The sequence below is a fragment of the Cervus canadensis genome, chromosome 6, assembly GCF_019320065.1.
Source record: "Cervus canadensis isolate Bull #8, Minnesota chromosome 6, ASM1932006v1, whole genome shotgun sequence".
NCBI lineage: Eukaryota > Metazoa > Chordata > Mammalia > Artiodactyla > Cervidae > Cervus > Cervus canadensis.
This window is the reverse complement of record NC_057391.1, coordinates 60,715,666-60,731,734: the sequence shown is the minus strand read 5'-3', so window position 1 is coordinate 60,731,734 and position 16,069 is coordinate 60,715,666. Positions and strand designations below refer to the sequence as shown.

The window sequence follows — 16,069 nt, the reverse complement described above, 5'->3', positions numbered from 1 at the left end:
GATATAATAATGATGATAAACATGTAATGTATCCATCCTGGATTATATTCTTCTTTATACCAACATAATTATTAAAATATAATATTTTAATGCAGAAAGGTAGTAGTGCCCATGGCCCAGAAAAGTCATAGTGCAGCCCTGCTGGTGGGGTGGGCAGGGTCAGGGTAGGGTGGGGGATGGCAGGTGGAATTCTGCTTTCCTGTCAAAGACCCCAGTGCCTGGTGCCCACGTCAGGAGGGAAGACGTGTCTCCTTGTACCTGGTCATACCCATCTCAGCTGGGGTGTCTGATGGTGGCAGTGGGCTGCTCTGGTTTTATTTGCCACCTTACCCCTTGGAGGAGTGCTTATTAAATGTTTGCTAAGTATATGGAGTCCCACTCTATTTTTTTCCCTCCCCCTGACTACCTGCCCCACCTATGTCTGACTCAGGTGAGTAGGGGCTAGAGTCAGGGTGAAGAGGGGCCAGGTAGCAGGCAGAGGGACTGCCTGTGGCCTCCTCTGGGCTGTTACAGAGTCTTCACAGCCTGGAATTCTCACTGGGACATGTTGAGACCAAACCCAGTCCCTCCCAGTATTATGAGAATTTGGGGGGCTGAGCAGCCCAGAAGGGGTGAGGGGTGAATTGTATAAAACACAGCTGGGCCTCTGGTCAGGGCTTCTGGTCCCCAGGGCGAGAGGGGGGTGTTGGTAGAACACAGACCCAGCACTCCTGATTCTGCAATTTCTCACCTTTCCCAGACAGGCACCTGGGCCTGAGGGGAAAGCAGGGATAGGTGCCAGGAAGTGAGCCTAGACCAGAGTCCTGGGACATCCAGGCCCTGGTGTGGAGGGGAGGACCAGGCTTGGGGATTAAGTTGAGTGTTAACACTGAGTACTATTTTGCTTGGTTTTTAATTGTTGTTGTGCTTTGCTGTTTCCTCTGTATTTCACTCGGAAACATCATGAACCCACAGGAAAGGTGTAAAAATGATACAAGGAGCATCATTTGCCCTTTGCCCTTCACCTACATTTGCCATTTGTTACCATTTTCCAACATCTGTTGTTTGCTGAACCATCTGAGAGAACAGACATCTATTCTTTGTTTTAAAACACTCATTTCATTAAATTCAGTTTAATCACTTTGGCCTCTGGGCTGTAGACCAGGGTAATCTTCAAGACTGGTTTTGCACTTGAAAGTGACCTGGACGTTCCCAGGCCTCCTGTGAGAACCTGGATTTGCAGCTCAGTCCTGCCCTGCCCCTCAGCGCTGGCAGCTTCTGGAAGGGTTCCTCCCAACCCCTAACATTTTATTACGAGCACTTTCAAACACAGAAAAGGGGAAAGAATTTTATAGTCATCTCCCATACATGTACTACCCAGAGTCTACACTTAACTCCTGGGAGTTTTTAAGCCAGAGGGTCTTTAGCAGGGTTTTGTGGCTGAGTAGTCTTAGCAGACTTCCCTGGTGGCTCAGACGGTGAAGCGTCTGCCTACAATGCGGGAGACCCAGGTTCGGTCCCTGGGTGGGAAGATCCCCCTGGGGAAGGAAATGGCAGCCCACTCCAGTATTCTTGCCTGGAAAATCCCATGGACGGAGAAGCCTGGTAGGCTACAGTCCATGGGGTCGCAAAGAGTCGGACACGACTGAGCGACTGAACTGAACTGAACTGAAGTCTTAGCAGGCAGGTTGTGTACAGTTCCTGAACCCTAGCCCACAAGCCTTATACCAGTCTCAGGTGGGGGACTGAAACTGGACACATACTCAGGGGAGCCTGCCTGGCCCCCTTGGTTTCAAACCCTCTCCCTAACCCCTCATGGCTGAGTCTAGCTCCCACTGGGATCACGGGCTGAGGCTGGCTCACCCAGAGGCAGTGTACTGGCCAGGGACCCTCTACAGTGTCCGGACATGGGGTGGGTGGTGTGCATCTGAGATAGGTCCTCCTGGGCCCTGGACCCTGAGCTTCTAGCTAGCCTGGCTCTGCATTGCAGGGGTGGAGGTACCTGAAGTCATCAAGGACCTCTGCCGGCGAGCCTCCTACATCAGCCAGGAGAAGCTCTGGTAAGCCCTTATCTGGGGATGTTGGAGGGAGAGCTGGGGTCAGGGAGGTGCTTTTTATTTCCCCAGAATGTCTGGGATCAGAACCTTCACTAGCCCAAGTAGTGCTTTCATGCAAATTAGAAAAGGGCAGAGAAAGCCCTGTGAGAGGGGCAGCAGAGAATCAGGTGGCTCAGGGGGCCAAGGTCCCATCCTAATCTGCATTCCTGTCCTAGTCCCTCTCCCAGAGTGAGTGCTCGCTGTCCCCGAAAGGACACTGACATCGGGGTGGAGCTGACACCACGGAGACTGCAGTGCCCCAACGACACAGACCCTCCCCAGGAGATTCGCCGGAGGTTTGGCAAGAAGTACGCTTGCTCCTTCCCTTTAGCCCAAACAGTTCACCCATTCCTTTGGCACGCACACATTGGTTATTCTACGCCAGGCACTGTGCTGGCATTGAGGGTGTGGGCAAGATGAACAGTCCTTGCCCAAGAATGTCACAGTCTGCTGAGATAGTCTGGTACAGTGATAGTCACAGTGTCCCACTGATGAATGCTATAATAGTGGTAAGAACAGAAGGCTTCAGAACTCAAGGAAGTGGTCACCTATGCGTGGGAGGTAGGGAAGGCTTCCTGGAGGAAGAGTCCATTAAGCCTCCAGTAAAGGATGAGAATAGAGCTAGTGGGAATTGAGAGCTACGGACTGGAAGAAGAGAGTGACAGAGTGACCATTTGCAAGGGCGTCCCCTCACTGACAGCCCGCTTGAGGAGGGTGGTAATTAGGAGCCTTTGAGGTCTACACCCTACTTTGTCTTGAATGACTTGATGCTCCTTTCTCCCCTCTGGAGACCGGGTCCATATTAGCATCGGGTCCTTAGCCGAGAACCAAGACTTCCTGTCTCCCAGGGTGACATCGTTCCAGCCCCTGCTGTTCACCGAGGCTCACCGAGAGAAGTTTCAACGTAGCCGTCGTCACCAGACGGTGCAGCAGTTCAAGCGCTTCGTTGAGAACTACCGGCGCCACATAGGCTGCCTGGCGGTGTTCTACGCGATTGCAGGGGGCCTGTTCCTGGAGAGAGCCTACTGTGAGTGACAGCCGTGGAGGGACGGGGCTTAGAATAAGCCACAGCCCGGGGAGTGGGGCCTAAGCGAGTGACGGACAGCCCCGGGGCGGGGCGGCAATGAGTGACAGCCCTGGGGGCGGGGCCTCAGGAGAGCCAAGTGCCGGCTCAAATAGAGCTTGTGGCAGGCAGTGGTGGCCGCGGGCCGGGGCCTGCGCTGCGCTCCGCTCCGCTCACCCGCCAGGGCCCTCTGCAGACTACGCCTTTGCGGCTCACCACAAGGGCATCACGGACATCACCCGTGTGGGCATCATCCTGTCGCGCGGCACAGCGGCCAGCATCTCCTTCATGTTCTCCTACATCCTGCTCACCATGTGCCGCAACCTCATCACCTTCCTGCGAGAGACCTTCCTCAACCGCTACGTGCCCTTCGACGCCGCCGTGGACTTCCATCGCCTCATTGCTTCTACTGCCATCGTCCTCACAGGCAGGGCCTGGGAGTCTCAGGGATCTTCTCCACCTCCTCCGCCCCTTGCAGGCTGCCCCTCCTCTGAGAGCCCCCCTCTTCTCCACCCACGTGTAACGTGAGCCTGAGTCTTAGATGTTCTTCTCATAGGATGTCGGTGGCTCCCTCGGTGGTGTGAAGTAAGCCCAGGAGTCCCTCACTGCCCCAGGCTGTCAAGTTCATTTCACCACTTCCCACTGACAAGTTACTCACACCCCAAAATGAGTGCACTTAATAGTGTGTGATCTCCCCCAACTTTTATGTTTTAAAACATAATTCTGCAAAAGAAACCAAAGGAATGAACTTTTTTAAAAAACATTTATTTTTATTCATTTGGCTGCATAGAGTCTTAGTTGTGGCATGTGGGATCTAGTTCCCTGACCAGGGATCGAACCCAGCCCCCCTGTATCAGGAGCGCAGAGTCTTAGCCACTGGACCACCAGGGAATTCCCAGGAATGAACTTCTAAGAGTATAATTTCAGACCCGTGGGGTTGTTTTCACGGATAATGGGTATGTGAGGCAGGGGAGGAACAGGAGGCTGATTAGAAAACAGAAGTCCAGATCCCCAGGGTCCTTCTTCAGGCCCCCAGCTCTGGCTGGCTGGAGTCCTCCTGCTAGGGTTGAATGCATTGAGCACCCACAGTGGGCTGGCCCCAGGCTCACCCCTACCCTGTCTGGTCTTCCTCAGTCTTACACAGTGCAGGCCACGTGGTGAACGTGTACCTCTTCTCCATCAGCCCTCTCAGCGTCCTCTCCTGCCTCTTTCCGGGCCTCTTCCATGACAATGGGTGAGAGAGAGAAAGAGAGAGAGTGTGTGTGTGGCCTGGCCTAGGGGTGAAGAGGGTGAAATTCTTTGCAAAAATTCTCTTGGCTCAGAAAAAAGAAAAGAAATTTTCTTGGCTCAGGAGTGGGTCCCCCTCCAGGTTATAGCACAGACAATGATCATCCTGAGCCCAGAATCCCAAGTTGCAGAAAGGGAGACTGGTGGCTGGTTTGGGGTGCCTCCTCTGGAGAGTCCTTTCTGGAAGTCCCAGATGTCTCCTCACTTGCTTTCCCTTCCCCACAGATCCGAGTTCCCCCAGAAGTATTACTGGTGGTTCTTCCAGACTGTGCCAGGTGAGAGCCCTCTCGCTGCGTGTGTTTCTGGGCCTGGCTCTGAGTGCCGGGCTCTGGGTTCTGTCTGCCACAGGCAGCCCAGTCACTCGGCTTGGTGCTCCTGGCCTTGATGGTGAGCCAGGCTATGTCCTTGCCCTGAGCGCTTTTCTGGGCTGGGGGACTGCATTCCAGGCCTTCTCTCAAGAGCTTAGCTGAGCTCCTCCCCCAGTTCTGAGCTAGTTACTCCCTCTGAGGGACAGCAGTGTATCCCCTCCACCCGAACATACACACCTACCATGACAGTGACTTTGAGGAATGCTGTCCTCAGCTATGTGAGGGAGGGGCTGGGCTCTTCATTCAGTTCAGTTCAGTCGCTCAGTCGTGTCCGACTCTTTGCGACCCCATGAATCGCAGCACGTCAGGCCTCCCTGTCCATCACCAACTCCCGGAGTTTACTCTTCATAGAGCCTGGCAAATACCCCTCCCCCTCCATTCTGTAGTCTTGACAAGAGCCATTTAGGGCATATTCCTCACTGCCCATAATCACCCATTTTAGAGCTATTAGCTGTAAATCTATTCAAATGCTTCTTGAAGCTATTTATATTTTAAGTCTGTTCCCTCCTTGGGGTAACGCATCTTCTACACTCCTTTCTGTAAAACACAGCATGTTTTTTTTTTAATTTTCTTTAAACCCTAAAACGATCTGCTTTGAACTTCAGAGAGTGCTTGCTGATCCTGCACACTGGGATTTAATGGATCAAGCCGTGTTTATGCTCTCCTCTCCATTCAGGACTTATAGGCTTTGGCTAGATCCCTTCTTAACCTCTGCTTTTCCACCCTACAGGGCTCTAATCTTCCTCACTTCTGCCTCCTCCTCCTTGATCACTTGAGGGACATTCTCTGGAATGGCTCCAGTGTTGCCTAGGATCCCCTGTGAGAGGAGGGGTCTCCCACCAGGTCTGGGTGGGTGGGACTCAGGGGGGCTCTGGTGATGAACAGTGATGGTGTGGTCCCACTTACTGTGTCAGTGCTCATGCTCTGTGATGTGGCTGCCAGGTAGAGTGCTACCTGGACCCTGACCAAGCCTCGACTCCCCAAGGGTAGGGCCTACAGCATCCGGAGTTCTATCCAGAGGACTCAGAGTAGCTGCCCTGTCCATTCATCCATTCAGTACACATTTTCCAAAGGCCTGTGGGGTGCCAGGCCTTACACTAGGCACCCGAGTGCAGTGGTGAACTACCCTAGCCTGGGCCCTGTTCTTGTGGACCTGAGAGTCAAGAAAGTGACAGATATGAAACAAATAATGACACAGGTGCTTGAGACATACTAGTCGTAACAGGGGCTATGAAGGACAAGCAGGGTCTGGTGAAAAGTGAAAGGCACCTGTGATCAGTGGTATTGGGGAGAGGAAGAGGGAAGGATGGTGGGTTTCTATCATTCGCCTAGAGCTGTGGAGTGGAGAGAAGACCCTAGTAGCCTCAGAACAGCCCATTTTGTGAGGCCCTGCTCCTCTGCCCTCACCTCATGTTCATTTTGCAGGTCTCACGGGAGTCATGCTGCTCCTGATTCTCTCCATCATGTACATCTTCGCCTCCCACCACTTCCGGCGCTGCAGCTTCCGGGGCTTCTGGCTGACCCATCACCTCTACATCCTGCTCTATGTGCTGGTGAGAGGTTTTGGCTATGAACCAGGCCAGCGGAATCTGGGTGGATGTTCCCAGGGAGGCAGCGATGGCCGAGACATCCACCTTAAAAGATAGAGATTATAGTATGGGGCGCTCAGGTAGACTGACCCAACTTGCAGCACTCGGAAGGCTGACTCCCTGGCATGCATTTTGCAGTAGCAGCCTTACCAGGCTGGTCTACATTCCTTCCAGACACCCCCACATCATTTCTGCCCAGCCAGTCTTTCCCCTCTTTGGGTGGTGGTTTGGGCTCTTGGGTGGACTCACTCAAGGGAGCATTGTCTTTTTAAAGAGAAACTCACCCTTAAGTAGGTTCTGCCATTTTTGTTCTGATCCAGTTTTCTGGGGTGTTAGCTACCCCATCCAGGTAGCTAAGTGCCATCTGTAATGTCAATGAACTTGCTCAAAATGTCTTCTTTGGATTGTTGATAAAATGGATTTTGAGACTCCACCTCTCCCCTTTCCTTCTTATCCTGGGCTCCTGCCTCCCTTCCCTCAGATTCCCTGCCTCCCTCCTTCCTTTTCCCATTCCCTCTTCCCCTGGGTTTGCTCTCTGTTACTTCAGTGGCTGTTTCCAGAGATGACTCTGATTTGTGCCGCTATGGCATGGCTGCTTGGCCTGCCTTCCTCACAGACACAGGCATTTCCCCAAAGGGCACTCTTAGGGCCTTGCTGAGACGGTAAACCAAGTCCCAAAGCTCTGACGTCCCCACTGGTGACAGCCTGTCTGCCAGGATTCAAGAAGTGCAGAGCTCACACACGGCTGCCCTCTCTGTCACCTGGCTCCAGAAACAACTGCACACAGGGGTCCTCTTTGTCCCAAGACAAAGGGTCTGGATGGCACTGGTTGTCCGCCTTGCCCCCTCCCAGGTGCAGCTCTGTCTTCACTGGGAGATAAGAATGTCTGGTTCCATCTTGCCTGAGGCTCAGCACTTCAAGGTTCTGGAGATAAATACCCAACCTCAGCTTAGATGTTTCCGAGAACTCATGGAGTTTGTTTCTTTGGAAGCTGTGGCTAATTTATGCCTCCCTCACCAATCTCTTGATAATGGGTAGAGCCCTAGAATCTGGGTTACTGTTATTATTAGGGGTGGAGATGATAGTTTTGTTTCTGCTGACAAAGCAGCTTTAAAAAAAAAAAAAAACTAGATCCAGAAGAGTGGCCAGCCTGGCTCTCTGAGAGCAAAACTGGTTTCTGATTTATCCCTGGGCTTTGGGGATCACTGGGGAAGCCAACAGGGAAGTCAGCAGCTAAGCAAGGTACAGGCCCCTCAGCTGGGAAGTCCTAGCACTGGCAGCCTGGGAGCATCGCAGGGTTCCCCAGGTGGCACTAGTGGTAAAGAACCTGCCTGCCAACTCAGGAGACATAAGAGACCTGAGTTTGATCCCTGGGTCATGGAAGATCTCCTGGCAACCCACTCCAGTATTCTTGCCTGGAGAATCCCACAGACAGAGGAGCCTGGTGGGCTATGGTTCATAGGGTCCAAAGAGTTGGACGCAACTAAAGCAGCTTAGCATGCAGACACAAAGCACCAGCTGCCTCTCCATTTATCTCAGATGTGGCCACTTGCCCTCAGGCAGAAAGAGAAATTGCAAGTAAAAGACCCCAGTGTGGAGCAGACCCTGGGCAAAGGTGTCTAGGCTGCTGATTCAGGCTGTAGAGGCTGGAGCTAGTGCAGCAGAAGCTGAGAAGGCAAGCTGTTCCCCAGGCTCCTTGATCAACCATGACTCTGCAGCAGCTTTGCGGTTTCAAGGTAGAGCCAACACCAAGCAAGGTGTATAAACAGAGGAGTATGAAGTCATCCATTGTTCTCAGTCGGTAGATGCTCAGAAAGCTTCAGGGGTGGGCGTGGGCTCCGTAATGAAAGAGGATCTTGGGAAAACTGGAGCCAATTCAGAGCCCAAAGAGGTTCGAGTTAGCTCTGTGGGGAGAGGTTCAAGAATTGGGGAACACTCAGCTGGAGGAGTAGGGAGCTGAATGAGGGACCGAGTTCACTTGAACAGTTATCTGTTGAGGGCCTAGGATATACTTGCTCTGTAAACAATCTGCCTGCAATGCAGGAGACCTGGGTTCGATCCCTGGAGAAGGAAATGGCAACCCACTCCAGTATTCTTGCCTGGAGAATTCCATGGACAGAGGAGCCTGGCAGGCTACAGTCCATGGGGTCGCAAAGAGTCAGACATGACTGAGTGACCAACACACACACAGGCCCAACAGAGGAGGGGGAGACTCTAAGCCCTGTCCTCGGAAATTGAGGATTAGCTGCAGAGATGAGTGCCATGCACGTGAAGTGATCAAAATGACCAGATAATATGGGATTAATTGCTGAGCTGAATGTTCCAGTCAGTCAGTTACAAGAGCTCATTGAAGGGAGCCTCATTTGGGACAAACTGGTTAGGGAAGATTTCACACAGAAGATGGAACTTGGGCTAAGCCTGAAGGAGAGATAAGCTAAGGTTTAATAGGGCAGAGTGGGAACTGAGCATTCTAGGTGGAAGGAAGGGCACCTATGAGGGAATGCCCTAGCAGTCCAGGGCTTAGGACTCTGCACTTTCCCTGCCAAGGGTCCAAGGTCTGGGTTCAATCCCTGATCGAGGAAAAAAAAAGAAGAAAGGCAGGAGCGCTGGTGGAGAAGTGGGAATGACAATAGAATATTTGAGGCTGAAGGGCTGAGAGGCCACGCTGTGTGGGAGATTGTAGGAGAAGAGCAGAGGGTGAAGAAATCGGGGTTGAGCAACACACAGGATTAGGAGTTGGGAGGAGCAGAACCAGTGCAGGAGATAGAAAGTGAACAGTCAGAGAGGGAAAGAGGGAAAACCAGCAGGGCATTGTTGCTAAAGAGGCAAGGCCGGGATGCTCACTAGAGCCATGGGCTGTGGAGAGTGGGAGTGAATGCCATCTAAAAGGCGGCCTCGGGGACTGGCCACTGGGAGTCTGCTGTGAGCAGGTCCTGAGAAGAGGTGGAGGTGGGAGCCAGACTGACTGGACTCAAACAAAGCAAGTGGAAAGAATGGGGCAAGTCATGTCTGACCACATTAGACCAGCTGGTTGGGGAAAGAACCAGAGTTGGACAATACCTGTTAGTTACTTCATGGAAAAAGAGGACTGACTAGGTGTCGTAGTCTCCAAAGGAAGTGGGTAAATTGGGGAAACCCCTTCCACTGACTCACTAGTTATTGAGTGCCTACCATGTGCCAGTCAGAAACTGCTGGGAGCTGAGAGTGTCATGGAAAATGGATGCAGTCCCTATTTCTCCAGTCCAGTGGGGAGAACAACAGTAAACATGTCCATGGATGAAGGAACACAAATATCCACAAATATCGCAGATGACGACAGTGCTCTGAATGGGGTTAACAGGGAGATGGGATAGAGAGTGTGCTGGGGGAAGGGAGAAGGCATGAGGAGGTGGAGTTTCTGCTGAGGCCCGAAAAATGAGGTGATGGGAGGAACTAGGGGAAAGGCCTTCCCGCCAGAGGGAGCAACAGGTGGAAAGTCTGGAAATAGAAAGGACTTGTGTTTGAAAAACAGGGAGCAGGGAATGCTGCCAGGCAGAAGACAGAGCATCGCAAGGCCTTGTGGTGAAGTGGGAAACCCTCTAAGCTTTTCTGAGCTAGGATGACATGATAAAAGGAACTTTAAAAAGTCATACTGACCGTCCTGGAAAGAACACACCACAGTAGGGCAACCCGCGGAAAGTTAGGAGGCTACTGCCTGAGTGCAGGTGGATGGCGTCAGGAAGATGCAGATGGATGCTATGGAGGATGGGTTGGGAGTGGTTAGGTTTTGGAGCCTGGAAGGAGCGCTGCACCTGATGAGGTGGGGATTGGATAGGCCAGTTGGGGAAGGATGCAGGGGTCAGACCCTGTTGTGGGTGTGGCTTCGATCTCAGCTGTACTCTTTGCTCTCTCTAGCTCATCATCCATGGCAGCTTCGCCCTGATCCAGCTGCCCCGTTTCCACATCTTCTTCCTGGTCCCAGCACTTATCTATGTGGGGGACAAGCTGGTGAGCCTGAGCCGGAAGAAGGTGGAGATCAGCGTGGTGAAGGCAGAGCTGCTGCCTTCAGGTACCTGCTCGGGGGAGCAGGCTGGTTGTTCTCTGGATGCTGAACAGGGCAGGGCAGAGCCTGGCCCAGTGGAGTTAGCAGGGGCCTTGAGGTGGTAGGGGTGAGGGAGTGAGTACAAGAGGCTCTTTGCCAGGGGATTTGAGCCACTCTCACACCAGAGAGAGGAGGAGCCTGGGCCAGGCTGCTCCTCTTCCTGCTGCCCACCAGCCCCAGTGCTGCCCAAACCCTGCTCAGGGTAGACACAGCCTGAGGGGGTGTTGTGACTTCTGATGAGGGGAGGCCTCCTTTGTCATATTCCAAAAGCAGAGCTGAGGCCGCAGGTGGGGGAACTCTTGGGGGGCCCCCTGTTGCCGGATTCAGAACAATGGGCTACCGCCCACCTCCCCTCCTCAGGAGTGACCCACCTGGAGTTCCAGCGGCCCCAAGGCTTCGAGTACAAGTCAGGACAGTGGGTGCGGATCGCCTGCCTGGCTCTGGGGACCACTGAGTACCACCCCTTCACGCTGACGTCAGCGCCCCACGAGGAGACGCTTAGCCTGCACATCCGGGCAGCGGGGCCCTGGACCACCCGTCTCAGGGAGATCTACTCACCCCCGACGGGTGACAGCTGTGCCAAATACCCAAAGGTGCCCGGACCCAGGCCAGGCGTACCACACGCTCCCACATCCCCTTAGCAGGCGTTGGTCCTGCAGCACCAGACTCCCCACTGTGTTCCTCCTTGAGAGACTGATTCTTCCAGATGATGCTTCAAGGCTCCCACTTCTCCCTCACTGCATAAACCTACCTGCATTTCCCTGCCTCCCATTTTTGGCTTCAGAACTGTGGTGGTAGCCGAACTCAACTCTAACCCACTCCCTTTCCTGCAGCTGTACCTCGATGGGCCATTTGGAGAGGGCCACCAGGAGTGGCATAAGTTTGAGGTGTCAGTGCTGGTGGGAGGGGGCATTGGGGTCACCCCCTTTGCCTCCATCCTCAAAGACCTGGTCTTCAAGTCATCAGTCAGCTGCCAAGTGTTCTGTAAGAAGGTGAGTGTCCCCTCCTCCCACCAGCTGTGGTCCCCTGCTCCCTGTCACTGTGTCCATCCATGCCTGTCCCCTGCCTCTGTTCTTGGCCTCCCTGTTCTAGGCAAGGCTGAGCTGGCCTGACCCAAGGGAGTCAGGATATTGTTGTGGTTCAGTAGCTCAGTCGTGTCCGACTCTTTGCGACCCCATGGACCGCAGCACACAGCACAGTCGGGCTGTTCCTGGACCCGAGTGTTTTTGCTGATGCCTGCAGGCTCTTCCCTCAGTTATGGGGTGCCCCACATAGAATCTGCTTCTGAGAGTCACTCCAGCCAGGGTTGGAGAGGGGGCCCGCCCCTCAAGCAGTGTCGGGAAGGGTGCACTTGGGGTGAGGCACCGGTGAAACCAGCCCTGCTCTCAAGAGGAATAGGAGGAGGGGCTTCAAGGCAGGGCTGGTGGGCCTGGTCGGCTCCAGGAACACAGCCCAGGCCCTCAGGCCCCTCCACACCAGGCCCCTTCACCTGAGTCTAGCCCTGGTGGCGGGCCCCTGCTTGTCTCTCTGGGCCCGGCAGGTGAGTCAGGGGTGCAAGAATGCAGCGGGCAGAGGCCCAGCCCGTATGCTGTCAGCACTCAGAGGGTGACAGACAGCTACCTGGCTCCTCTGTTTATGCCAGCTCTGTGTCTGCTCCTTAACTCACACAACCCCATTTCTCCCCGTCAGAAGCTGGAGATGGGTCCCCCAGGGCAGCATCCAGGCCCCTGGTATATTTTCTGATTTTAGTATTTATTTATTTGGCTACACCAGGTCTTAGTTGCAGCTTGAGAACTCAGTTGCAGCTTGTGGGATCCAGTTCCCTGACCAGCGATCGAACCCAGGCTCCCTATATTAGGAGCATGGAGCCTTAGCCACTGGGCCACCAGGAAGTCCCCCCTGGTCTCTCTTTGAGCCCATGCCTATCCACTCCAGGCAGCCAACGCAGTCTTCCCAGAGGCCGTTCTGTGACACACCCCTTAGCGGGTCCCCCTCCCCTCGGGCAGCCTGTAGGCTGGGAGCCTAGCAGCTTGAACAGGGCCCACTGGATGGAGTGGAAGGGAAGGCTGCCTCCCACCCCACCTGACCTTCAGCTCACTTGACGGGGTCCTTTCTCGCAGCCCCAGGCTATTGCTCACTTCCGCTTCTCCATGCCCTGGGGCAGCTCCGTCTCCCCCCTCAGAGCATGGCCCCATACACTCACTCCCCCTGGCTGCCTGGGGAGAGGCACAAGCTGCTCTGAGACCAGGAGTGGTGATTCCTGGGAGGTAGGGACTCTGAGACGAGCTGGGTCCCAAGCTCCAGCACTGTTTCCCCAGATCTACTTCATCTGGGTGACGCGGACCCAGCGGCAGTTTGAATGGCTGGCTGATATCATCCGAGAGGTGGAGGAGAATGACCGCCAGGACCTGGTGTCCGTGCACATCTACATCACCCAGCTGGCTGAGAAGTTCGACCTCAGGACCACCATGCTGGTGAGTCAGGGCCAACCAAGGAGTGGCTTTGTGGGTGTGTGGGTGGGCAGGGCAAGCCAGGATGGCCGAGGCGGGTGGGCGGACCAGCCTCTGGACGAGGAGCTGACCCTGAGTCTGCTGGCCATGACCTTTCTCCTCTGCTTCCTTCCCCAGTACATCTGTGAGCGGCACTTCCAGAAGGTGCTGAACCGGAGTCTGTTCACAGGCTTGCGCTCCATCACCCACTTTGGCCGCCCCCCCTTCGAGGCATTCTTCAACTCTCTGCAGAAGGTCCATCCACAGGTCAGTTCCCACCCCACATTGAGGTTTTCTTCACCTTTATCATTTGAGGTCTGAGCAAAGCTCCCAAACCTGCTCCATCAAGGGAGGAGAACCGATCCCTGAGGAGTCTGGTGGGGTGATGGAATGGAAAAGGAGAGGTGCAGGTCACTCAGAGGCAAAGGCAGGAAGCAGGCAGCAGGGACTTGCTACTTCTGAAGCCATGATGCCTTGTCCCAAAGGAAGGGCTCAGTGGTGGAGCTGGTCCTCACCATAAACTCAGAGCTACCCTTACCATTAATACTATCCAGACAAACACTGGGCTTACACTTGAAGCTAGCAAATGCCTTGGAAAAGAGTAAAGGCTAGCCCCACAGAGAACAAGTCTTCCAAAACTCAGCAAGATTTATAAAACCCTGAACCAGCCCTCATCATGCACAGTATGGAGTAAACCTTCACAGGATCATGGAATGAGTCCTCACCAAGGACTCCTGCTGGTCTTTCACATGAACATGGAGTTAGACACTGAGCTAGACACTCCCTCTAAACACTGAGCTAGCCTTCACTTCTTTCTCCAACAGGTCCGGAAGATTGGGGTGTTCAGCTGCGGCCCCCCTGGCATGACCAAGAATGTAGAAAAGGCTTGTCAGCTCGTCAACAGGCAGGATGGAACTCATTTCTCCCACCATTATGAGAACTTCTAGGCTTCCTGCCCAGGGGCTATGCCCACTGTCTAGATGAGCAGAGGTTCAGCCTGACACTTCACCTCTAGATTTCCTGTTTCTGGCTTCCTCAGCCATCTCCTCATTTTTACCTCCCAACCTTGGTCCAGGTGGCCATGGTCAGTCACCCCATGTGGGTTCAGGGACTCCCAGGCCCAGAATGTCTCAGCCTAGAGAAATGCAAGGCACTATGTAAGGACTAAAAGTTGGGAGCTAGGAGATCTATTATTGTTTTGCGGCGAAGTGACACCTCTTCTTCCAAAATAAGGAAAAAAATCAAAAGGCTGAAGCAGACAAATTGTGTGTGTGTGCAGGGGCTGTTGAGCTTAGGGATGAAGTGGGAGCACAGATAGATTCTGGCATCCTAAAACCTCTCTCCACTCCTCAAATCTCCTCTCCTCTGAGCTCTCCACTGTCAAAAGGGCTGGTAAATGCCTTAGAGACGGTAGAGCCACAGAGAGCAATTTACAGGAACCCCCCCTGAGGACCCTATTCCAACAGTAGAATTGATCTTTTCCCCAAGTTTTTAAACATGTACTGTCGTCAGAACCTGGCCCAACATGTCTGGGTGCTCCTCCACTCTCCTCCCCTCTTCCTACTCTAATAGTCTCTTTTATAAATAAACCACTTTTCTGCCCTAAGGGTTTCTTTATTCTGCTCCAGGATCTGCCACCCAGACATTGTCTCTGAGCTTGCCAGCACCCACTGAATAAGGGAACCCCTCCAAGGCCACCTGCCGCGGCTAGAGACCTCTTTCCCTGCTCAGCGGCACCTTTCATGACAGAAGGCCTCTCAGGGCAAGTGGTGTGGGGCTTCTGAGCCTAGTCAGGAGGCACAGGGGGAGGCGTGGGGGCTTCTAGAGAAGCTGGGCTGGGCACAGAGTGGGAAGCAGTGTAGCAGGACACCGCAGCAATCTGCAGAGAGCAACCTGCAGAGAGGTCACCTGACTTGCTCCAAGACCTCAGTTACTCCCAGCTCTTCTCTGAGCAGTGGAAAGGTTGAGTACCTGTGCCCACATGAGTCTCCTACGGAGTGAGATGGCAGTGAGGAGACATGCGCCCATCACCTAACGTTTTGGGCCTGTTTTCTAATCTGCAAAATAACTGAATGCCCTCCAAGTCTACTTCAGGATAGGGCAACCTCTCTGAGCAAATTTCTGAAGCAGGACTCAATTTCAAGTGATCCTTTCCACTGTCCCCGCAGAATTCTTGAATTTGTCTGATCACAGATCCTCGATTTTGATAAATTTTGATAAATTCAACCACCAGGTTAGAAAATCCAAATTCCCCTGCTTCACACCGCGCTTGGGAGCTGCAGGTGGTGGTGGCGGGTGGGGCGGGGGACGGTTCTCAGGCTGCCCGCTTAGGGCAGCCGTCCCCGGGGTGTTAGTTCAGCCCGTCCTCAGGAGTTTCTGCTCAGCTGGCCCATGGGAGCGGGAGGGCGGGCCTGCAGTGGTTTGACAGCAGCTCCGCCTGGCGGCCCAGTGGTATCCTGGGGCGGGTAGCTGCTGCCGGGCCGCCAGGGCCGTGGGAGGTTTGGCCCGGCTCGTGGAGGCGCGGCCAGCAGGGGGCGCGCGCGGACGACCCCGCCGGGCGCCGCAGCCGCGAGGGAGATCCCGCCCGGGACCGGCCGCCTGCAGGTCTTGGGACCCGACCCAGCGACCCGGGGCCGGGTGAGGCGCGGCAGGCCCTCGCTTCCTCTGGAGAGGAAACGCGGTCGGCCGCGCCAGCCTTCCCGCCTCCGCCGGCGCGCGGCTTCCGCGTGGCAGGGCCGCCCCGCTCCCTCCCGCCTGGCGCGCTGCCTCTTTGTCTCTCCGCGGCTCCCCTCCTCCCAGACAAATGGCTGTTGGCAGGAAATTAGACGCGCTCTCAGGGAGCCGCGCTCGTCCCAGCGGCGGGGAGGGGGCGCCGCGCGGCCGGCCGGGATCCGGGTGCCCCCCCCGCCCCCTCAGCCGGGGCGGGGGTGAGGGCCCCGGGGGATGTTTTGACATCTCGTCAAAGGAAGGAACTTGATGCTTCGAAACTGCCTTTCACAGACGCCCCGTGCCTGCTGCTCCAGAGCTAATTTATAAACAGAATCTGTGCTCGCTCTGCTCCCTCCCCCGTCCGCCCGGAGGGCGGCGGCGGCGGCGCTGGAGGCGCGGACGCGGCTG

The 16,069-nt window shown here is 54.6% G+C and overlaps 1 protein-coding gene across 2 annotated transcripts in view; it reads left to right on the top strand.

Annotated features, from left to right (window-relative positions):
* DUOX1 (dual oxidase 1) overlaps positions 1-14,096 on the top strand; it is a 33,041-nt gene extending 18,945 nt beyond the window's left edge. The window contains exons 22-34 of one of the 2 annotated variants that reach the window (XM_043472096.1): positions 1,970-2,039; positions 2,252-2,383; positions 2,924-3,102; positions 3,335-3,565; positions 4,273-4,372; positions 4,651-4,700; positions 6,219-6,346; positions 10,277-10,430; positions 10,824-11,056; positions 11,297-11,455; positions 12,782-12,937; positions 13,091-13,219; positions 13,777-14,096. In XM_043472096.1, coding sequence (XP_043328031.1) covers positions 1,970-2,039; positions 2,252-2,383; positions 2,924-3,102; positions 3,335-3,565; positions 4,273-4,372; positions 4,651-4,700; positions 6,219-6,346; positions 10,277-10,430; positions 10,824-11,056; positions 11,297-11,455; positions 12,782-12,937; positions 13,091-13,219; positions 13,777-13,899 — 1,844 coding nt within the window. In that variant the 3' untranslated portion in view covers positions 13,900-14,096. Of the gene's footprint in view, positions 1-1,969; positions 2,040-2,251; positions 2,384-2,923; positions 3,103-3,334; positions 3,566-4,272; positions 4,373-4,650; positions 4,701-6,218; positions 6,347-10,276; positions 10,431-10,823; positions 11,057-11,296; positions 11,456-12,781; positions 12,938-13,090; positions 13,220-13,776 lie in introns of those variants that run through there. The other variant, XR_006270077.1, reaches the window with a different exon arrangement.
* Positions 14,097-16,069: the final 1,973 nt, after the last annotated feature.